Raw genomic sequence first — 24577 nt, 5'->3', positions numbered from 1 at the left:
GGAATTAAACTTTCGATCAGCTTATGACCAATCCTTTTCATTTAAATTGTTATTCTCAATAATTGGCAGCTAAAAATGTGTTCTCTTACTCGTCTTTATTCTTTTTGCATTTTGAAGTTTTAAGCAGAACCCTTTTAAGGTCCAGCTGCAATAAATGCAATTTCTTGCATTTTTTAAACTGTTCCTTGGGTTTGGATCAGGATTGTATAGTGGAGTTTAGTAAAAATACACTTCAGGCAATGCAATAAATGCTCGTGAAGAATAACACAGCGTTTCCCCCCTTATTCACATTTTCACGGTTTCATGTATTCACAGATTTTTTTTTTCCAGATGAAAAAACACCACACTAAAGTTCATTTTAGTGAAAAAAAAGTTTTGAAAACAGTAAACAATTTGACAAAAAAAAAAAAAAATTAGTGTGAAATTAAGAACATTAAGAAAGACTGGCTGTAAAAAGTAATTTACTCTTCTGCCTAGTAAACAATTATTTTACTACCCTCGATAAGCTATGTTGTCTTGTATTATAGCATTGCATAACATGGTAGGATAAAAAATACAATAGTTTATTTTATCTTGGCATCCTTGTGTTAGTTATTGACATTCAACAGCAGTTTTAGTGGTGCTGCAGACGTGCTATATCTCCATGTAGCCAAAGCACTGCATCAGTGGCCTTCTCCATTGAGGCAATGCACCTGGGAACAATAAGAATACTGCCCTAAGACTGCACAAGGAAAACAAAGTAATTTTGCAAGCCTCAAAACTCCCTCGACACCAGTTTTAGCTAGTGTCTGTGGGACTAGCTTAAATGAGTCGGATCCAGTCTTTCCATTCGGTAACACACAGGAACACACAGAGCTAAAATAAGTCTGGTAACACAGGAAACTCCCAGAAGTCATTTCTCAATGCTCTAAAAAGTCAAAGCTGTTTTGAGCTACTGCACAATATGAGGTGGGTGGTTTTAACTTTGTGGCAGGTCAGACTGTTTTCAACAGTGTTTTTCTTAGAAAAGCATAATTTCCTATGGAGGCTTTTCTTAATTGAAGTGTACATTTCTGATTGCTTTGTTTAAGTCAGGCAGCAAAATTCATTTTATTTCTGTGTTCTGTGTATTTCAAATGCATACTGGTGAAATATAATGACAAAATGTTGTTTTTTTCAATGTTCTTCACTCACCATAGAGGATGTTGATAAGGGAGATGGGCATAACCAGGATTCCTACAAGCATGTCTGCAACTGCTAGTGACCTCAGAAAGAAGTTGGTGGCGTTTTGGAGCTTCTTCTCCAGCGACACTGCCAGGATCACCAGAATGTTTCCCCCAATCGTTAATGCAATGATGAAGAGGATGAGCAGCGCTGGCCAGTTCTTATCTTTGATGACATTCCTTGCGACAGCCTCTTGACTCGTAGAGTTTTCCAGATCCAAAGCCGTGGCCGCAGCACCGCCACTGGTGTCTCCTGCCTCCCATGGTAGGGATTGGTTGAGATCGAGGGGATTGTTGCTGGACCACTCCATTCGACCCCTGACTTCCAGAGATGAGGTGGTTGTGCTGAATCCTCCAAGAAGAGCTCTTGCTGGACCACCCATTCCACAGAAATATAGTCACCTTTTTGGAGAATAATAAAGTATGGATTCTTCTAGTTTATTTACCGCATACAAAAAAAGGCAGGGACAGCGATGTACTCTAGACTAAGAGAGATTTAATAGAATTCTTAAAAATTAGCAGGACAGCATTTGTGCTGAAAATAGGGGAAGATGGGAGACTTGATAGAAGGCAGGATGAGAGGAAAAGCAGGAAGAAAATACAAGTAATCTTACTTTTCTCTTGGATTGAAAGGATGTCTTGCTGGCTGCAGACAACCAGATTTTTGGGTGGATTGCTGTCTGAGGTTTGGAACTCCCGTTTTCTGCCAACAAGCCATTGGCAAAGGGTTCTTAAGGTGTTTTCTAAGCCAAAATGTCCCAACTAACTCCTTGGTTTCAAGGCACATGTCCTGCTTGTTAATAGAGACGTTTGGAGTCCCTATTTAACAGCTAAAAATGTATTAATTCAATTCTATGGCATGTTTCTTCGTGGCTTCTGTGTCCATCCCATTCCACTGCTAGTTAGCCAGAAAGAATTATTATGCTTCCATATTTGCATTTGTCTTTAAGTCTTTATTGCTCTGCTTTATGGTGTCCAAGTGGGCTCCTTCAGTCTGATTAGAGTTGATGATCCGGTCGAACTATAACAAGAATGAAGACAAAGAAAAATACATTATTTCTTTTTAAAAACTGTAACTTTTCCATCTAAAAATTTCATGTCTGAATCTTTAGAGCTTTACAACCAGTCAACTATCTTTGGGGCGATTTCATTTACCCTTTAACATCAGAGCTTTAGCTCCAGTGTTGACAGTCTTTCGACTACTGTAACCCTTCAACCCTTTATGCAATCAACATAACTGATTCTGAAGTGGAGAAAAGCAGCCTTGCGCTGGTATGCAACAATTTACAGTAGTGAAGTGCTTATGGAATTAACATAAATTTACAGATTCGGTAACACTTTATAATAAGAATCTTTAACGACATTAACAAAGATTAATGTATTTATAGGGTGTTAGTAAGACATTTAATAGGATTCATTAACAACCCCTGTTAACATATTAAAAGCATTAATGTTTACGGTTTTAGTAAGACATTTATTAGCATAATAGATGTCTCACACAAGCATGTTAATAAGCTTAATAAGATTCATTAACAATCTCTGTTGACAAATTCATAAGCAATTATTAATTTGTAAGATGCTAGTAGGATATTTATTAGCATTATAGATGTCTTGCAAATATCTGATAGTGTTAATATATGGAGAGAAATTAGACTCAGTCGGATTTGTGCGTGCGTAATTCTTGATTTGTGCGTAAATTAGGATTTGTGCATACATTTGGATTTGTGCGTGATTTGTTACTCATATAATACGTTTTGTGTATAAGTTAAAAAAATATAAAATGAAAAAAATACAAAATGCAATTTACGTATGCACAAATTTAAGATTACAACAGTTTGAAACTACTTACACACACACATCTTTAAAAAACACGCACAAATCCCTTGTTAGGCACACACGAAGCCAAAGTTACGCACGGATCTACTGTGAGACTGTTTTCACGTCTCACAAATTCGTCCGTAAGTGCTGCGTTTAAATACCAGTGGAATGCTCGGTCATTAGAATTTTCCTATCAGCCTTCCCTTCTACACCTATTTCCTTCAGTGGGTGTAGCAGGGCTTAAAAAAACTTTAAAGGAAAATAAAAATGATTATCTGAGAATATGACGTTCACTTTTCTAATATATATATTAAAAGTATATTATTCTCCGAGACACCGAATTGATACAAAATGCGTATCAGGAACGACCAGTAGGGGGCACTGTTTTTTTTCATCCGGAAAAATCAAAGGCAGTCAGACTGAGAGAGTCACAGGAAGAATGGCGGCCCATCTCGGTGGTCAGCGCCCCGAAGTAAGTAGCCTCTATGTTCAACATTAACATCTACTGTCTTCATGTATTGATAAAGTCATTGTCTGGGAAGGCTGATAGGAAGATTCTAATGACCGAGCATTCCACTGGTATTTAAACGCAGCACTTACAGACGAATTTGTGAGACGTGAAAACAGTCTCACGGTAGATCCGTGCGTAACTTTGGCTTCGTGTGTGCGTAACAAGGGATTTGTGCATGTTTTTTAAAGATGTGTGTGTGTAAGTAGTTTCAAACTGTTGTAATCTTAATTTGAGCATACGTAAATTGCATTTTGTATTTTTTTCATTTTATATTTTTTTAACTTATACACAAAATGTATTATGTGAGTAACAAATCACGCACAAATCCAAATGTATGCACAAATCCTAATTTACGCACGCACAAAGCAAGAATATGCATACACAAATCCTAATTTACGCACAAATCAAGAATTACGCACGCACAAATCTGACTGAGTCTAATTTCTCTCTATATTAATAAGATTCATTAACATCTATTGTCTAAACGGGCCAAATTAGTAAACTGCTTACAAATGTAAAGAAATTATTAACTTATTTTGTTAAAAGTTTGAGTGTTTTGCAACACATCTAAAGTGTGAGGTGTTTTAACCAAAAACAACCACAAATCATAAAGCTTGTCAAAAGAACTTTATATATAAAATTGCAACAGAAATATTTAAAAACATTGTGTTACAATGAAAAAATGTACAGTTTCAAACATGTAATAGAAACTAAAGAATATCACTTTCAAAATTTGAATAAAAATCAATATAAAAAGTGAGAAAAAACTTCAACATTTTCTTTGAGATTCTTCAAAATTAACAAATGTTTAAAAACAACTTTTCATATCCTGCCCTTGTCTATGGGCAGTAACTGCTCATTTGTTTTACATTGTTGGATTTTTTTCTCCAATTTCTTAATTGGCTTTTATTTCCTTCATGCCAGACCTAAAGAAACCACCCAGCTGGTCACTGGGCAAACTCTGAGTTTTTGTCTTGGTCTGTAATAGCAAGTTCTGCCACAGGAGCGTTGGTGACTTTTGTGTTTTGGTTCACCCCCCACTTTTTAAAAGCCTCAAGACAAGGTGAGTCCTTTTTTAAAGACCATTACAACTTTGATGTACCTCTCCACAATCTCATCATCTGGATCACAGGCTGAAACAAATACAAGAAATGTTTTATAATTATGCACTGTGCAGACTTTATGTCACATTAACTAGGAAACATTCAACCTTTAAGTAACATTAACACCAAACGTGCTGTGGATGACACATAAAAACAGCCTCTAACAATAAAATGCTAATCACCACAGTGGTTCGCAATTTCAGCCAAGGAAGTGTGCTGTCCTTCTTGATTTTTGGATCACTTACTTGGTTCTTCTGGAATAAAAAACAAGCTGGACAGCCCCCTAGAGGACAGTGATTGAGAAACCCTGGGATAACAATTTTTGTTCTGTCACCTCTTCCAGCAAAATAACATGTTTGAAGCTCAATCAGTCAAACACATTTTAGTTTTTTTTATTATTTCATCTTATTTTCTTAACTGGTGTTACCACAGACTACTAATCATAACATTAACCTTTTATTTTCTTGAATATAGAATATTATGTAAAATAACAGGTTTTGGGGTTTTCTTCCCACTTTCAATGTTATTCCTTCATTCAAAATGTGTCTGAAGTGGTTATCTATTTAACCGTTTCTTTTAAGCAGTTTCTAATTTCTCCTGGCCACAATATTATTTGAAGCACTCAGACACCAAGTTACACATTATTTTGTCTTGTTTCTCCTGAAAAGTAATCCACAACTCAAGTCAGCCACAACCTTTTGTATTTTTGTGTGAAGGAATGTTCAGAAGTTTTTTTTTGTAAAAGTTAAACTGATCTTAGTCAGATTGTCAAGAGTGGCCTAGTCAACTGCTGTATCCTGAATTTAGCAACATTTTGAGTAAAATGAAGTCAGTAAGATTAAGTCAGTAGAAAGTTCAATCAGTTCCACAATTTCATCTTTTTTAAACCCCACAAACATTGATATTTATTTCTTGAACTTATTCTTTTAATAAAGTTCTTTTAATTATTTTAATAAAGTTTTTTAAAAAGCTCTAAAGTACTAGAGTAAGCATACTCAACAGAATTATGCATCAAATACGTTTTTCTTTGTGCTGTTGCCTTTCATTTAAGGAACAGAAACCAGCAAATATTTTACAAGGCTGCAAAAAACCTCTGGACTTAGTAGGCACGGGCCGCACAGACGATTGCTCGGGGCGCAAATTTAAAGGGGGTGTGCTTGGAAACAAGAAAATAATCATTCTGCGCAAGTATTGGTTTTCTATTATCTGTTATATCACAGAGTTTGGAATGGCCTGAAACCTGCAATTGTCGCCCTCTGCAGCTGCACACACTCCTGTCCTAGAGAAGGTGCCGCCAACGTTTTTGAAGATAAAGGGGAGGTTTGGAGGGCCCAGGCTGCGAGGTGAAAGGGTTAAAGGAGCACAGACTTGTTTGGGCAACACCTGGATCGTGCCTATAGATTACTCAGCTCATGCTAATAATGTCATTCTTTCTCAACTATTTTAGACATTTTTTATGAAGTCTTTATTTTCCATATAAAATGTATTTTTTATGTCTGCCTGTCGTTTAGTTGGTGTTACAACCTATTTGACATAAAGACAGCATGTAAGGCAGGCAGAAGAACAGCTTCCCTTTTTGAGATAAGAAGTCAACAATAGATAATTTGTTTCTGAATGTATTGAGGTTTTTGGTGGATTTTTACTGTTGATGTTGCACAAAATTAGGAAAATGTCAAGTATTTTTGCATTTCCCAGTGACGAGTTATATGATTTCGTTTTTAATGTTTTATAAGACCTAAAAATGGTATTCACAATAAAAGATCCAATCCCTCTGATACGTTTCACAAAGGAAACTGAATGATTTGATTTGTTATTTGTTATTATTTATATTTCCAGGCTTTGTTTGATTTGTTCAGCATCAAATTGATATTTGTATAATTTTGACTGAATATATTTTTATGGAGAGCGAGATTTTATATTTTATTTAAGGTTAAATTTGGTTCACTCTTGATTAATATTTATGTCTGTTTTTAATTCATATTTATGTTCAAAAAGTTAAGTTTTAAAGGTTTAAAGGTTTAGCTTTATTGCTTTTAATAAATATTGATCTTGTTCAGCCTGCAACCTAAAGTGTGTTTTGGATTTAGGCTGTTACGGCTGTGGCCGTGTTTGGTTTTGTTTAGTACTGTTTGTTCTGTGTTTTGTGTATTTGATTTGAATCAGAGTGGGACTTGTGTTTTTTGTGGATCTGTGTTTGTATGTGTGTGATTATTTTCAGGTGTGCTGGAAAGGGTGTGGCCTCCAATTGGACCAGAGCTGGTTCAGGCAGCCTCAAAAGCACCATTTGGACCTCCAGCCTGTGAGAAGGGTGCCTTGCAGCAACCAGTCTCCATTGCAGCAACCAGTCTCCATTGCAGCAACCAGTCTCCATTGCAGTTTAAAAGATTAACTAAACCTCAAACCCAGCAACCAATAGAACTGGTTTGCACACCTAAATGTAATGAGTTTGCTGTATTTTTTAATGACAAGGTTCAGGGCATTAAAAAAGCCATCAACTCCACAACACATTTAACTATCCAACGGCCACCTACTCACTCTAAGGTGACTCACTTTGTACCTGTCACTGACCAAACTGTCCAAGAGACCATCACCCATCTGAGCTCGTCTACATGCTGCCTTGATGTGTTACCCACTAGATTTCTAATGTCTGTCCTGAACAGTGTGTTGCCACTAATTACTCAAATAGTTATCATGTCTCTTCAATCTGGAATATTTCCAGAGGCCTTAAAAACTGCAGTCACTAAACCCCTCCTGAAGAAGAGCGGTCTTGATCCCACTGTACTGAATAATTACAGACCTATCTCTAATCTGCCATTTTTAGGAAACGTCCTTGAAAAAGTTGTCTACCAACAGCTCACTGACTTTCTCTTTTTAAACAATTCATTTGATGTTTTCCAGTCAGGTTTTAGACCCCATCATAGCACAGAAACTGCTCTTATTAAGGTAACCAATGACATCCGCCTGAACACTGATGATGGCAAAGTCTCTGTATTAATCCTGCTAGACCTGAGCGCTGCCTTTGATACTGTTGATCATGGGATCCTTTTGCAAAGACTCCAAGACTGGGTTGGCATCTCTGGATCTGCCCTAAGTTGGCTCAAGTCTTATCTAGAAGACAGGAAATACTTTGCTGAAATTGGGAGTTGTGTCTCAGACTACATGGCCTTGACTTGTGGTGTGCCCCATGGATCGATCCTGGGACCCCTTCTGTTCAACCTGTACATGCTGCCACTAGGGCAGTTAATACGCAGTAATAACATATCTTATCACAACTATGCAGATGATACTCAGATCTATGTGTCACTGACAACAGGTGAATATGGGCCGGTGGATTCACTCAGCCACTGCCTCCAACAGATCAGTGCGTGGATGCAGAACAACTTTCTCCAGCTAAACTCAAACAAGACCGAAGTTATTATTTTTGGCCCACAGAAACAAAGAGAAAGTATCAGCAGCTACCTTCATTCTCTGTCTCTTAAACCCTCAAATCAAGTCAGAAATCTAGGGGTAATCATGGACTCTGACCTGAACTTTAACAGCCATATCAAGTCAGTAACATCAGCGGCATTTTACCATCTGAAAAACATTGCCAAAATCAAAAACATAATGTCAAAGCCAGACCTGGAGATACTTATTCATGCATTTGTCTCCAGCAGGTTAGACTACTGTAACGGCCTGCTCACCGGCCTCTCCAAACGAGCTGTAAAACAGCTTCAGTACATCCAGAATGCTGCTGCTCGAGTCCTGACCAGAACCAGGAAGTATGATCACATTAGTCCTGTGCTCAGGTATCTGCACTGGCTCCCTGTACCTCAAAGAATAGACTTCAAAGCAGCTCTGCTTGTGTACAAGTCTCTCCATGGCCACGCACCACAGTACATCTCTGACATGTTAGTGCCATATGAACCATCTCGTACTCTGAGGACCTCAGGGGCCGGCCTCCTGTTGATTCCCAGAGTCAGAACTAAACAAGGGGAATCAGCGTTTCAATATTCTGCAGCTAAAATCTGGAACAGCCTCCCTGAAGTCGTAAGACAGGCCTCTTCTGTGTTCATGTTCAAATCTAGACTTAAAACATTTCTGTTTAGCCGTGTGTATGACTGAAAGGTCCTATCTGCAATTTTCTTTCCTTTCCTTCCTTTCTTTTTAAATCCATTTTCAAATTTTTTCTTTTCTTTAAAAGTAAATTTTACGTTGATTATTTCTATGATGTATTGTTATTTTAATGCATTTTTCTGTTTTGTGAAGCACCTTGAATTACTTTGTGTACGAATTGTGCTATACAAATAAACTTGCCTTGCTTTGCCTTGCAGCAAGCAGTCTCCATTGCAGCTTGGCCCTCTTCTCTGTTTTGTTTTGGACTTCTCCACTTGTTTAGTTTGTGTTGCACTTTGTTTTGTAGTCCTTCGTAGTTTTGTCTGTGCCCCCTCTGTTTAGGCTTTTGGTTTATAGTTATGTTAAGTGAAGCTGTAGGGGTGAACTGCCATTTTCTTTAGTACATGCTTTCTCCTGTTTTTGTTAGTCTAGGGAGGTTAGTGTTTGTCTTTGTTTTCCCTTTTCCTTTGCACAGGTAAGAAAACAAGATTTCAGTTAGGTGGGGTTTTCACCCTGAAGCCTTTTTGCTTCACTTTTAGTTATTGGTGGTTGTTTATTTATTTGTAAATAAATTTGTTATATTTTATGTAGACATTCGTTTGGTGTGTGTGTTAATTTAAATTCAGTAGCCACAACTTTACTTTTTTATGTTATGGCCCCCTAGGTACCCCTAGATACAGAAGGCGGCGTAACATAGGCCCCCTGTGCGACTGAGTTTGAAGCAACTGTATTACAAGTATAAAAATTCATACTTATTTTTGTGTAAAATGGGCTAATAAAGATAGGGAATGCAAAAGGATGTCATCAAATTGTGTGTGTGGGAAGGGGGGTGTTAAGAAAAAGTGTAAAGTCTAGTAGATACATGTCCCTTTTGGGCTGGATGCAGTTCATATTTAGGTGTGGGACTCTCATAATACACTGCATCAATCTCAAGGTGGTTCACCTACAACTAGTGGCTGTACACTTGCTTTTTCTGGTGGCCAGTTAAAGCTGTTTTGTAATCTATAGCCATTTAAAGGCAATTGTTTTGTTGAGCTGTGCAGCTTCCCTGGCATTAACGCAGAGGAAAAAATGCGACAGATGCATGGCCATTTTTAGCCACTCTGGCATATTTGTTTCATGGTACGCTTCTTTCTTGAGTCCCTATAACGGCCAACAGAAAAATACAAAAACTGGAGAGAAAAGGGAGGGAAAAAGAAAATTGTATTTCCAGACACGCTCAACGTGATGATGTCATATGCAATATCTGCTTAACAACTAGCACCCCTAATGGTAAAAAAAAAACCACTTTAATTTCTCTGACAGATCAAAATATTTTAAATAGATTTTACATAGTAATCCAACAGTTTTATCTCTGCTATGACAGTGGATTACTTTTTGAAATTTGGACACATTTACCAAGGTTGATTTGACTGAACTAAAATGTATCTAAACCTATGCAATATAATAAAAATAAGCACCACAATGCTAATTACATCACTGGTTAGAGCTAAATTTGTTGAAATTTACTAGTTTAGACTGGGTTTTAATCCAATTTGCTTCTCAATGATTCGCATGGTTGTTCTGGTCCTGAATTACACCTTGATGTGGCTTAGTGTGGAGCACTTAGTGGCCATTAAGAGTAAAAATGTCAGAGTTTATCTTTTGCCTATAATAAATGTATTAATTTATTGTAATTGTATCCCTTGTTTCTTTACCCAGTGCATGAATTGTGAGCTGTGGAACGTATTAGATTGAAAAATGGACAACTCATTGGTGGACAACATGAATTTGTTGTCATTGATGAGAGTCACTTCATACATAAAGAAAGGTAAAGACGATGCAGTATTTATTGTGTAATTAAGTGTTTGTGTGTGTGTGTCATTCAAACTTGTTAACTTACCAACTTCTTAACTACCCCAACAAATATGCTTGAGTTTAACTAATAGTTAGGCCAAGCATTTCAAAATTTTTGAATGTGGATCATTTTGAACCATATCATTATATCATCTGATCCTATTCTATGGATCACAGAACATTATCTTTTAATAATGAGTACGAAAAATGATGACTAATTATCAAATCCTTATCAAGTATTTGGATATATACCGAATATCTCAATATTTTTTTCTGATCAGTTAGCTATGTTCTTTTTTACATGTGAAAAGTGTTTATGAGCCAGGCATTTGAATAAACTGTATCTACTTAAATCATTTTTTCCTTCTCTATTTGTTCAAACAGTATCAAGTCTATCGCCATATCCATAGATATTTCAGTTTGACTTTTCTTTACTATAGCTAATTCTTCGTTCTCATTAACATCTTTAAGAAACATAGATTGTAGGATTTTGGCCAGATTGTGCTTCTCATGGTTACTATCCATTGAATTAGCCATTTTTGCCCCAACAACTTTGAGACCTTCTGTGCAAAATTGTGTTCACACTGACCAGGATTTCCGTGTCAGTGGCCTCCATACCGGTTTACCAATGCATTTCAAAATAAATAAACCTGATACCTCAACATCATCTGCATCTTCCACGCATTGTAAACAAGATATATAATCAATTCTTTTATGTAGTGATGAGGCTAAAAACCTTCAGCAGTACCTCCTACTAATACTGTATACGTGTCTGGAGTGTTAAGTTTATGAACACATTTTTGGACAAGTCTCGAGCAACTAATTTGTGAGGGTTAAATTGCATTTGGTGTGAACACAGCATTAAAGAGTTAAGTTGAATCTAGCGAATGACAGAAATTTCAATCCAAATGTTACTGGTGTCTTCTCCCCTCTGAGACTATTTTTAATGAAATGTGTTTGCAAAACCACGTACAAAGTGATTTATTTGCCTCTTTACTTTCACTTCTTCCTTTTTTTTTAACTTTGATTAAATCCTCCCCTTTACCTTGGGAGTCTCCATAAACCCACCCACTTCATTCCCTTTTTTTTTCCTTTACCCTTGCTGTGCTGATTCCCTGCAGTGATTCTACCCTATGCTCCAATAAATTACGACGTTGTCGTAACCCCTAATAAAACGCTTATGAGAGAAAGCAAATGCGTGCATCAAAACTGCAGTGGTCTAAAATAAACTGAAGAACCTAAAGTGAAACATGAGCTTGAATGTTTGCTGTCACATTTGAGTATCTGCTAGACAAAGTGCAGGCTGTGCTCTCTGTTTATTCCAACCACTTAGTCAGTGTACTGATTTAACATCTTATAAATGCCTTTGAGGAAAAGTAAAGGAACCCAAGTGCTCGCGTGTGTAAGTAAGCATGTTTGCAAACATACATCTTTGCCTGTAACAGTGAGCAACAGAGTGGGCCATTGTAAAGCAATTGAGAGTGGGCATGAAAAGTGAATGAGTCCATGTGCTGCCTTTTGAGGCTTTCACTCTTGTGTGTGTGTGTCTCTGTGTGTGACTGAGATAAAACGCCAGCACATCTCTAGACAGAGGGAGGCCTCCAGCTAAGGTTGCTTAATGGGCAGTGAGTATCTGAGAGATCAAGGAGAATGCAGCAGGAGATCACTGCCTGTGTTCTTGTTCTTGTTCATACACTATAGAGATAAAATCCACTCAAAGCCCTTTGCTAGAGTTAAAATTTTTTCAAGTGTCTAAGTGCTGTAATTTGCCTTGTTTATGAATGCAAATGACGCATCTCAGAGTGATAGCATACAAACATAATTCATTTGGCTTATTAATGTGTGGTGCTGGGTTTACTGCACGTCAATTTTTTGTTACCGATGTCGTTTGCTAAAGGACAAAATAAAACTCTATCAGCGAACTAATCTGATGATTAATGATTACCTTTGGGGTTAGATAATTAGCTTGATTGGTGTAATGCTTTCATGTTAACATGCAAATGAACCATGCGCGATTTCTGAGCAGCATCTCTGATGGCAAATCCATGGTAGTGATGAAACAGCATGAAACACTGAATAACTGCATACTACAGGTCATACAGTTTATATGATTCTATAGAAAAAAAAAAACGGTTGATGAACCAGTGACAGACTAAAATTTCATTAGAAAATAACTTTGTCAAGGAATACACCCAGCAGCTTTAATATAAGAGACTTCAACTAAGGATAAATTCAATTTGATAAATTTCTGGGCTTTTTCTTTATCAGTACATGTGTTTTAAAGATAATTTTACTGTTAATTTTTGTTACTAATTTTTGTGGTTGCAAACATAGAAATAGGCAAACCCTGAAGTAATTCAAAAATGAATAAAACATAACTAATTTGTGTTTATAAGACACATTAGACATTAAAACCAATTTCCTGTTGATCAGATTATTTAATCCTATTTAACCATTTTTATCATATTTGATATATTCACTTCTGAGAACCCTAACTCACTAGCATGATCCAAACTTCCTAAACTTGTTGTATAAAACAGTGTTTTTCAACCTTTTTTGAGCCAAGGCACACTTTATCCTTGACAAAAATCCCACGGCAAACCAGCATCCAAAAATTAAAAAAGGAGAAACTCTATAGTCTGTATTGAGGTTCATTCCCTCCGCAACTTTTTTATTACAAGTTTTAATAAAAGTCAAGATAGTTTTTAGTAATAATTTTCAAGTAAATTATTTGACATTTTACCTTGGTCGTTGTTTTTCCCTTCAGTTTATTAACATGCATTTTTATGTAACCTCACAAAAAACCAAATATAGTCTTTCTGAATTGTGATTTTTTTTCAATGGTGGTGCAAAGGCAACTGTAATTGTTGAACAATTATATGATCATAATATGTTAAGTAAATTTTACACAAAAAGACTGTTATATGTTACATGTTAAAAATGTGTAGATCAAATTTGAAATAGTGGGTTAATAATGTGCTCTTTTCCTGAACCCACATGTAAATATTTTTGCATCTGACACTAACATTGTTGTTAGCAGAAACTTAACAAATCACCAAATGTATCATAATTAATGCCATCTTCATTGCATGACAAAAATGATTTTTTTTATGTCCATTTTTTTTAAAAAAACATCTGAATTTCAAAACATCTGAATTTTCTGTCAATTCTTTTATGTTGAGGGCTTTAAAGCAGGATTTTTCCATGATTTTTTTTGCAGTAGCTTAGTGGTTAATAAGTCACTGTAAAGAGTTGCTCACCCATTTGTATGCAAAATTATTGTAAAATGTATGTAAAAGTGTGTCAGAGGTGTGGCACCTATTGGGTTTGGCAGGCGAGGGCAGTGCCTTGCAACCGCTGTCAGGGCACATCTAGCAACTGTCATCAGGCGTGTCAGTATCAGCCTACAGGATCGGACATGCGGTGACGTAGACTCATTCATAAGGTGGCTGCCATTAGAGAATGTTATGCTGTGTTCACGGTCAGCGTGATTTGCATGTCAGATTCGTGTCAGCAATTTTGCTGCTGGATCTGTTTATTCGCAGAATGTCTCTGGTCCCCCACAAATAACATTGTACTGCCTTGGTGAAAATGAAAAAATATATATTAAAGTTCAGGTCACCCAACGGGCTGTCACCCCAATGCTGCAGCTGCTCCCCCGTCTTCCCGCCAGCCAGCCTTTTAGGCTTGGCGTGGCTGATCCTATGAGCTGATCAAGTCCTTGAACATGTTACAAATCCAAAGATTTGTAGAGATTTATGAGTCTCTGATTTATAGATGCGACGCAACAACCTCACTAAAGATCTGACGTGAATTTGCCCGAATCGATGTTCTGCAGGATCGACACGCTGTACCTGGTGCCGCCCCTGTTTTACAAGGTTAAGAAATCAATAAATGTACTGAAGGAAAACAAGATTTTAGCTCATTTTTAAGGTCTTCATCGATTTTTACTTTGTTCAGCAAGTATATGCAAGTAAATTCACAAAGTTGGATTGGTGTAAGTAGCCAGATATTCTTTTTAATTCTCCAGTATTCTACAAATCTTTTTTTTGACAGTGGTAATCTTAACTAAATGCCTACTTACTAAGCCAAAAACACCTTACTGCTTCCAAAGGATTTAGGAGAGTGAGTATCTGCCAAGTGCTGCTAATCTGCTAAGCATTTAATTTATTAACAAATGAGGCTACAGTGAAACCAGAAAGCCGGGCAACATTCCGATGTTTACAGAAACAATATTTTTGAGAAAAGACATAAAAAAAATCATCTTTAAGGGATTTAAGTGTTGCTCTTCCTTATCATTTTAGAATTACAGATCCTTTAAACCTAAGAAGATCTAAAAACAAAAACACAAGAAACTTCACATATTCCTTGTGATGTTCAAAAAAAAAAAAGAGAACAGAAACAGATAACGGCAGAATGATTGTCCAAGATGATGTTACACCATAAACTGTGCAACAGAAGGTGAAAGCCTGTCAGTGTTCTGATGGCTTCGTTCAATTTGTTACACCCTCTAAAACAATGAAAAACTACTGCAGGAAGAGAAACTTGGAATTCTGAGTTCTTGAATGAAGCTCATTTGAAACACCTATAAACTGTCTCCTAAAAATCATCCAGTACCTTCCAGAGTTGGACTTTTGACATTTATTTAAACCTGAAAGATCATCTGTCGCCCCCAACAATTAGCTTTATGTTTTTGAGATTTCTTTTCCCTTAGAAATGTAAAAAAGAATTTGTTTTCAACCATTTTGAGGATGTTTACAGAGAAGATGGAGACTTCAATCTTGGGCTTTTTTTTCCATACTTACTGCAGCTAATCTGTCCCTGATTAAGGCCGGCTACGTCCTTTACTACTGTTCCCTTGAGGATGTTATGTTCTATAAATAACCTGTAATAGGTGAAGTCTGCCAAGTAAATTTACAGATGTTTTAATGCTGCAAAACTCTTCACCATAGACTTTCTACACTTTTCTAGACAGACATAAACATTTTCACATATTTCATGCTGGTTTAATTTCTCAAAGCTCAAACCTTCATTGTAAACCAAATCCCGTTGTATAGAATGAAAACAAAGATCTGATCGGGATAAAAGATTTATTTAGACTTGGAGAGCTGAATGCCTTCTGTATAGGAGATGTGACAGAGGAGATTGATTGGCAAGATCTACAGCCAATTAGGACACAGATTAAAAAAGAAAAAGAAAAGAACTGCAAAATTGCACTGAAGAAAATCTACAAAACAAGACTGCAAAAGGTGAACTGTAGTATAGGGAACACTGCATTCAGTAATAGGAAGTAAATTGTACCAGCTCTGAAGTCTGAGATGAGATGAATCTTACCTGCTGAAAGTGCAAAACTAATACATATAAATTTCCACTTCATCTTGTTTTTGATTTACAAGATAACAAGTAGATTAGATTAGATTAGATTAGGCATACACTTTCAGTTTGGTTCTCTTTGTCCTTGAGAACTGTTATTTGTTTGTTAAATGAAACAGATGTTAGTGGTTTTCTGGGGATGCAGTTTGAATGAGCAAAAGTGCTTTATTTCACTGATTTTCTTGATGCTCAGTTGATGCTCATCCAACTCTTTTGCCTAAAAGAAAAAAAGCAACACATTGAACATTGGATGTCTGGCAGAGATTCAGATCATGTCTGATCTTTTGCATTCTTTGATCAGAGACCACTTCTGGATGTCTCAATATGTTTGGTTCTGAATGTGAAAACGCTACATTTTACATTAAACTTTTATTTATTAACCTTACTCAATGTAAAAATGTATTATTTTTTTCAATGAAAAGATGGTATTTTGCTATTTTTATTTTCATGTTTTTTTTTTTATAATTACTTTTAAGGCTGTGCATAAACAAATTATAAGGATCTGAATCAGTGGTACTGGTTAAGGCAGCAACTAATTTTACCCCAACAAGTTAACGCTAGCCTTTCTTTCTGTACTGCAGATACTATAACTCAACATTTCTTACTCTTACACAAGTTTTATGTCAAACTATTTTAAAACAACTAGCTAATGACCTGTCTAATGTGGGCATTGAGAAGGTGTAGTGCATTGTGGGAGATGACATTTTCTGTAGCTGTTCAGGACTATTTCTTGTTGAGTCAGATCAAGGAGGCTATTTTTTTCATTCTAATTTTAGTGATTTCTTGTGTTGTTGTTGAAGTGTGGTCATTTTACAATCTTCCTAATATTTATTGAGATAGCAGTTAAGTTTGTCAAATTATGTTAGTTTTTTTTTGACTTAACTAAGTGAATCTTCAAAAATCAATAAAACCATTTAGATTTATGAGTTGCAGAAACATCAAAGTATTACTGCTTCTTGTACTCCCCTTCTTGTACCAAGCTGCACATGTGTGTCTTTTACCCCGAGGTTTCAGTTTCATCTACAGTAGGTTTAAGAAGGGACTGTGACAACAAATGTCACAAGGAATTCGAATGTGTTCTTGAAAAGATGTTTATGACTACATTTGAACTATTAGCACATGAACAGAGGTCTCATGGACGTACGTCATAGAGGGTTGGTGGGTGTTGGGAAATAGATCATAACCCTTGTGCTATCCTAGGCACTTTAACATTGGGAGTTGGGTCATCTAGACCCACTAGACAGTGTGCTGAACCTTTTTTCTTCAATGTGAACCTTGTGAACCTCACTGGTGTCCATGGATTACATGAAATCCTCTCCACCTTTGTCATGGTAGGGAGAACACGTCAATGTAAGGGTGGGGACATAGGATAGCACAAGGGTTAAATGAAGTAACACTTCTCACTTTGGGGAAACCAGCATCGAAAACATCTTGCTTGGACAGGTCTGTGTGCACTGATAACATGATTTAAATTCTCCATTTGTTTTTTCCTTAAAGATGCATGTTTTGCATTGTTGCGTGGGCTTGTGATTGATCTTAATCCTAGTTATTTGTTTTTGTCTTGGATCACCTTGTACATCTTTGGTGACTCACTGGGTTTTAGGCATCTAACACATGAATACTATAAAAGACTAATCCTTGATTACTTCATCACATACATTAATGACCTTTTTTCTTTAGTTCACGGTTGGAGTTAGGGGGCATCATTTAAGTAGAATGCAGCTGCACAGATGTAACAGGCAGTTTACACGCTGAATTGGCTGACTCTCTATCATGAATCTACACAGACAAATACAAAACAAGTAGTGAATGCATGTTTTTTTTAAATCACATTTTAATGTAGTAACCTTGCTGTAGAAATGCCAAAACAGAACCAGGGGTGTGATGATAAATGACTTGAATCGATTTATATTCCAACCGGGTCGATCTGTCTGAGGCAAGTTGTTAATCAAATCGACCATTAACCTTATAAAATCATTTCAAAATGAGATGAATTGATAATCTATTTTGGAAAATACCATTTGGATTAGGGTAAGGTAGGCTTATTTTACCAATATGTAAAAAGTGACAGCGGACAACATAAATGTGATAGTAGCAAAAAACGATCAGTCCATCGTTAGAGTCCAATGTGTGTGGAAACATTTTAAATTTTGCAAAGACATAATAATAATAATAATAATAATAATAATAGGAATAATGATAGACTTTTTTGTAAAGCACCATTTGAGATAAAATCACTATGTGCTTCACAGTAAAACACGATAAAACACAGAATATAAAAAAGGATTAAGAAAAAGCAATTTTAAAAATAAAAAATGATCAAAACTTTTCACAATCGTCATTTGAATGGATGGGAACAGCAGGTGGACTGGGCATCACATTATCACCAATGGTGTCGAATAGCACGTTGGATCATGAGACTGCTGAAACCTCTGGCAAAGAGGTCAGAGTCATCATTAATGTGCATATTAAAATCACCAACTATGATCAGATTAGACAGCTTCTTCATAGTGGAGGATAAAAAGCCGCTGAACTCATTTAAAAAGAGGCTGTTTGGTCCAGGTGGAAGGTAGACAACCACACAGTACAGAGGGTTCTTGTCCCCGACTTCGATCACCTGTAGCTCGAAAGAAGCAAACTGAACGACGCTCACCGAGCGGCATAGGAGACGACTGCGGAAGACAGCGGCGACTCCCCCTCCTCAACCTAATGGCAGAGGCCGTCCGATGAAGGAGTAAGAAGCCGGACAGAGTTCAATGGGAGACGAGTAGTCGCAATCCCGCTGCCAAGTTTCAGTCAGAAGCATACTATCCAAGTTCCTGGAGTCTATTAGTTCCTTTAACAAGAATGATTAGTTGGCCACGGATCGGGCGTTGAAGAGCTCCATGCTCAGAGGGGTGGTAGCCCGGCTCATGTTGCCGGCGACCCGCGTCAGGGGCCGCAGGAGCTGAGGGTTAGGACCCAGGCCATCCGAGAATCCACAAGCCACTGGGAGAGGCGACCAGGAAGAAGAAGAGCTTGGATGAACAGTCCTCAGGTAGCACAGACTCAAGAATCCAGACCCTGCGTCAGTGTAAGTCAACAGATGACAGCTGGCCAGGAACGCTCACCACCGTCTACTGGAAACTCCATGCTTCCATTGCCATTCCATTGCCTGATCTTTACTTGGACGCGGGCTCTTTTTCCTCTACTCTTCCACCAAGATCTGCATAATACCGGTTGGCCTTCAGTCAGGATACCGCCTGGAGGCCCATATGGAGGGAACGGAGAAGGCCGGCGCAGGAAGAAGAGGTATCTTTGACGATCAGCGACAGTCCAATAGACAGCAATGTGAGGCAGTCATAAATTAAAGCAGCTAAAACCTTGTTTGTACAAAATAAAACCAAAAGCACAAAAAGAAACAGAACTGTAAATTTCTGTGAGAGTGTCCTGCCGGCAGCAGCTAAGCCAAACACAGGCGCCACCTTGCCTTTGATGCACTCGTCCATGATGCACATGTGACTATGACTATGAGTATGACTATTTTATAATATTATATTTGTATTATTTTGATGTGGAAAGACAACAGTGGGCTGAACTTTATGAAACTAAAATGTGAATGGATTTGCCATTAATTCTTGGTTACTTGTTTATTTGTACACATTTATTTTATACTTTGTTATCTTGCAAGAAATACAAGGAATCTGTAAAACTTTGCCTGCACTATACAGTACCCAGGTATTTATCTATGAGATACACTGGTTGAAGTTTTAACTAAAGATGTCCTGGATCGAACTTCAGTTAGTGATTCAAATCGTTCAATATGAACCAATATTTAGTTCATCAGTTTGAACCAATATTTATTCATACTGATTGTCACCCACGAATTCTGATATGACTTGAATCGTTGTTATCAGAGAGCATTTTTCTGTTTGTGTCTCTCGTTTTATGCAAGTAAAAGAGATGCAAACATCAATGCAGCAAAACCAGCAGGAACCTGGAGGGAACCTTTTAGCACTGAAATGTTTGGTTGGTCAAACATTTCATTAAACCTCAAATAGTTTTAGTTATTTATTTTATCAAATACATTGAAAAAAAAAGAATGACGGGGTGAGTAGCAGACAAAAGACAAGAATCTATCGGTAAGCTATGTGTCCAAACACTTTACTACCTAATTTTCTTTATTGTTATTTAGAGTACTTCTCTTTAACAATCTCAAGAGAACTCTATGCTGCCTCAGCTTATCGGTGCAGCTCTTCAGGTTACAAAGTTAGTGTCTTGAAAACCCAAATAAATCTTTCAGGAGACTTGGGGTACAGAAGAAGCTGCTCTTCTATCACAGTTTATTTTATTATTTGTCTTGGCCGTGCCTGCACTGAGACAAACAGGCTAACAACATCAATGGAACTGCAGATTTGATCCCAGTGAGTTTGCTGCTGCTCACATATTTAAAAATGATACTTTAACTGAAGACCAGGTTTGAAGATCCGCATAGCTGTACTTGAAATCACACTATTGGTGCCCATATTGTAGATCAGATGATGTGGGAGTTTATCACCCTTGACATGCACACTGTGCCGCAGACAGGCTGCTTTCTATCTTACCCTTCAAAGAGAGCGTATCAGCATTGTTCACAGGACACTTAACAACACTACAGGCAAACCATTCAACTGGCCTGATAAAGCCGCCATACATCACCAGGCGGCCAAAGAGTGGAAGAAGAGGAGCACAACAGAAAAGAGAAGAAAGTGGAAGAATGACAGGAGGGAAAAGGAAAAGACAAATAAAAGGAGATCGTATCAACAAAGGTAATGATTTTTTCAAGTTACTGTCCAAACATTTTATTTTATATTTTTATTTGATTCTTAAAGAAAACACGCTTTGTCTGGTTTTAGCCTAAGATTAAATGCAGCTCTCAGAGAAATCGTTGGTAACAGCAAATCAATCACATTAACTAATATTACTTGGTGTGACTGCACAAAGTATTTGCCTGATATCCTGGTGAGTCACATGCATTTGACTGGAACAAGACAAAGGCTCTCACTGCCAAAAGCTCTATGAAGCCACATGTCACCAATTCCTCTTTGCACTTCTTTGCAGGGGGCCCAGTAGTTCTGCTTAAGCCATTCCTCCTTTTAAAGAAAAAACTGTGGAGGGCAGTAAAATTGGGTAGTCTGATTTGGCTTTTGTTAGAAGATCCTACAACGGCAAACACAGGCAAATACCTTTGCATCAAGGCCAGATATAGGCAGGGGAGGAGGGGTGGGGGAAACTTCCCCCTAAATACCGTGACTACTCCCCCGAATGTGATGGCCTGCAAAAATTCCCAAAATAAACACACATATAAATTACACCAAAACACACACACAAAGTACATAAAATAAAAATAAAAAATAAAAACATAAAGATGGACTGACAGACATAAAGAAAAAAAGATAAAAACAGGCTTAACAAGGCACAAATTAGTGTCCTGCTTGTGATGGTCCCAAGCCTGGTAAATGCATGGGGTAGTGTCAGGATCAGCATTCAACATAAAACGTATAAGACATAAAAAATAGATCAAAGGAGAAGATAGATGAATATATAGATGAACTAATATGATTATAGCATAGTTTTCTAAGCGGGCTTGGAGGGATATGATACCCTAAACTCTCAGCGCATTAATCAGTTCCATTTAAAAACAAAGCATTCATTATAAAAATACATTTTAATGTTTTCATGATTTACAGAACAAACATGGAATTTACAAACATTTTTATCAACATCCTGTGAATAAGCTAGGACAGGGGTCGGCAAACCATGGCTCCGGAGCCACATGTGGCTCTTTCATCCATCTCTTGTGGCTCCCTGTGACTTTGGAAAATAATGAGTATTTTATAATGATTAAATTTTATTTTAGTTTGTTCATTTTTCATGGCATTTCAAAGGTGCTGCTGGCTCCGCACGAAGTGCGAGCCACGTAAAAAACAGCTTCGTAATGAGCTCGTATTTATCGGGCGAGACCTGCAGAGCTGATAGCAGGGAGAGGCACGCGGGGCGGCTTCAATAAACACTCCGATCTTCTGCCGGGAACTTGACGTACCGCGGGGCAGAGACTGGTGATGACAGACTGAGAGTTCACGCCAGTGTTGCCAAATAGAGTCACAGGTTTCCAGCCGAAAATTCATCTGAAAACCGCCAGACCCAGCCAAAAACCGCCCAAAACAGCTTTTGTTGATGTTTTCTTTCGTACTGGATAAAAGATAGTTCAGACTAATAATAAAATGTGTACAATATTGAATATTTCTTCAGCGGGTCACCATCTTCCATTCATTTTCTTAACCCGCTCTATCCCCGCTATAACCTGAGTCCGGCTCTTTCATCCTTGTGCTGCGCTGGAGCACCCCGACTATCGTATTTTGCGCTTTCTGTGTAGGACACACTGAGGAGCGCGGGGGAAACCAACTTTCAGCTGCAGAAGATATGAACAGGTGAACAGGAAAAGAGGAAAAGCAGGTGGAGAGGCGGAGGAGGGGCTTTGGCATCAAACTCTGTCAGAGAGATGCAACACGGGCGTCAGATTGAGATGCAGCTTTCCCTGCGGGAGTTGAAGCAGAGACTTTCTCTGGGATGATTTTATGAACTCAAACATGGAAACATGGTTACCAAGAAGAACTCTTCAAAATAATAAACCTGATCTCTCCACATTCTCAGTGTCTACCATGCATTGATAAACACATCGCTCCATGCAGCGATCAGACCAGAACTAGTAGCTCCGCCCACACGCGGCCGCGGTATCATCCTTTAAAGAACATAATGTGCATTTGCAGCGACGTATGCTTCAGACGATGTCCAATTGGCCAATCTACGTGTCAATCAAGTCCCGTACTTCTCAGTGAGGACTTTGGTGGATTTTAAAGAAGTATTTTTTTTTTTTTATCTTTTCTGGCCCGTGATCTGCACTCATGTCCTTGAAGATCGACGTAATGAGCACCTTTGAATAATATATACATGCATAATATATATAATGATGTCAAAACGGGTTGTGGCTCCGGGTGCTTTCTTTTTTATTAGGCGGTCCCAAATGGCTCTTTGAGTAAAAAAGGTTGCCGACCCCTGAGCTAGGAACTAAAAGCAAATTCTCAGACTGTTTACTCTTAGTTTAGACTGTTGCTGCCGTACAGGTCTTACCTTTGTTGTTTTTTCTTGAGAATTATTACTTATTAGGGCCCGAGCACGGAGTGCAAGGACCCTATTGTAATTCGAATGTTTATTATTATTATTATTATTATTATTATTATTCTACCGGAAGAGTCGCCTTTTTGAGGCCTTTAACATACCCCAAAACTCACCAAATTTGGCACATACATCAGGAGTCGCGAAAAATTTCGTATTTTATAGGAGATTGGCATGGGCGCAGAAAAACGGCTTGATAGCGCCACCTACAGTGACTTTTGTCCCGACGCCCCGCATACGCTTTAACGTACAAGCTTGATTTTTACAGGGCATGTTCTTCAGATGGAGACCTACAAAAAAGTCTGAAAGGACCCACCTGTCACTCGCACAGGAAGTCTGATATATTGAGGTCAATATGTCATTTTTGCTTCATTTTGGACATTTGCAGGCCTCACTCTAGAGCGAACTCCTCCTAGAGATTTGTGAATAATGACTCCAAACTTTGGTTTTGTAAACTAAACACATGTCCGATGTTAAATTGCGAAGCTTTTACGTTTTTACGGATGTTTGTGACCGTGGCGGCGCGTCGAAAATGGAGGTCATTTTGAAAACACGCCATGAAAAGAAAAATGGCCATTACTCAGCCATGCAAAATCCAATATGATCCAAAGTTGATATGCATGATTGTAGTCTGACTTTGAACACATCTGCAATGGAAGAATCTGGAATAGGTGTAGCGCCACCTGCTGGTAAAAGGAAATGACATGTTTTACTTGGAGCATCACTGCTCCAAGTAGGATGAGCCGACACACCTCAAAATGATGTCCACCTGTTGAAAAGCCATTGATGTTTACTCTGATAAAAAGCCATAACTTTCAATGCGGGGGTGTGGTCGTGACAGAGCGGCGAAGTTGGGCGTCTCGCCATGCACACAAAAGTTGCTCTCACGTGCACATTCCTTGTCCAATCTCACTGAAATTCAATAGAGGTGATGAGGCTTCCATTCTGAACCAATGGATATGACAATCTTGGACGAGCTCCATAGCGCCACCTAGATATTGACAAATACATTTTATGTCACATTCTGACCTATCTTTTCTCTGTGCTTTGTCCGACATTCATAAAATTACAACAGGAGATACTCATAAGGGTCTTCTCTCATCGTCTAAAGTTTCATGGGTGTACACCTGACGGTGCCTGCGCAAGCCACCACCAAACAGGAAGTGGTTGATTGCGTTGCAGTCAGATAATTAAAAATTCATAAAAAATCAGCCGTTTGTATCACAAGGCTGAGATTTCAGAATGAGATGCCTCTTACATATCTCCAACTTACATACACAGCACTTGCATGGGTGAACAAAAAACGGCTCAATAGCGCCACCTACCATGTTTGTTTTTGAGAGCCCCGCCATGTTCTTTAACATACAAGCTTGATCTTTACAGGACATGTTCATCAGATGGAAACCTACAAAAAAGTCTCTTGGGACCAAGCTGTCAGTCGCACA

The 24577-nt window shown here is 37.9% G+C and overlaps 1 protein-coding gene across 3 annotated transcripts in view; it reads right to left on the bottom strand.

Annotated features, from left to right (window-relative positions):
* htr2cl1 (5-hydroxytryptamine (serotonin) receptor 2C, G protein-coupled-like 1) overlaps positions 1-24577 on the bottom strand; it is a 249902-nt gene that overhangs the window by 51779 nt on the left and 173546 nt on the right. For 2 of the 3 annotated variants that reach the window (XM_078935954.1, XM_078935955.1), the window contains exon 4: positions 1174-2223. In XM_078935954.1, coding sequence (XP_078792080.1) covers positions 1174-1585 — 412 coding nt within the window. In that variant the 5' untranslated portion in view covers positions 1586-2223. Of the gene's footprint in view, positions 1-1173; positions 2224-24577 lie in introns of those variants that run through there. The other variant, XM_078935956.1, reaches the window with a different exon arrangement.

Source organism: Oryzias latipes, chromosome 18 (genome assembly GCF_053564925.1).
Source record: "Oryzias latipes strain Hd-rR chromosome 18, Olatipes_Hd-rR_3.1".
Lineage (NCBI taxonomy): Eukaryota > Metazoa > Chordata > Actinopteri > Beloniformes > Adrianichthyidae > Oryzias > Oryzias latipes.
The sequence above is the reverse complement of the archived record's forward strand: the minus strand, read 5'-3'. Positions and strand labels throughout refer to the sequence as shown.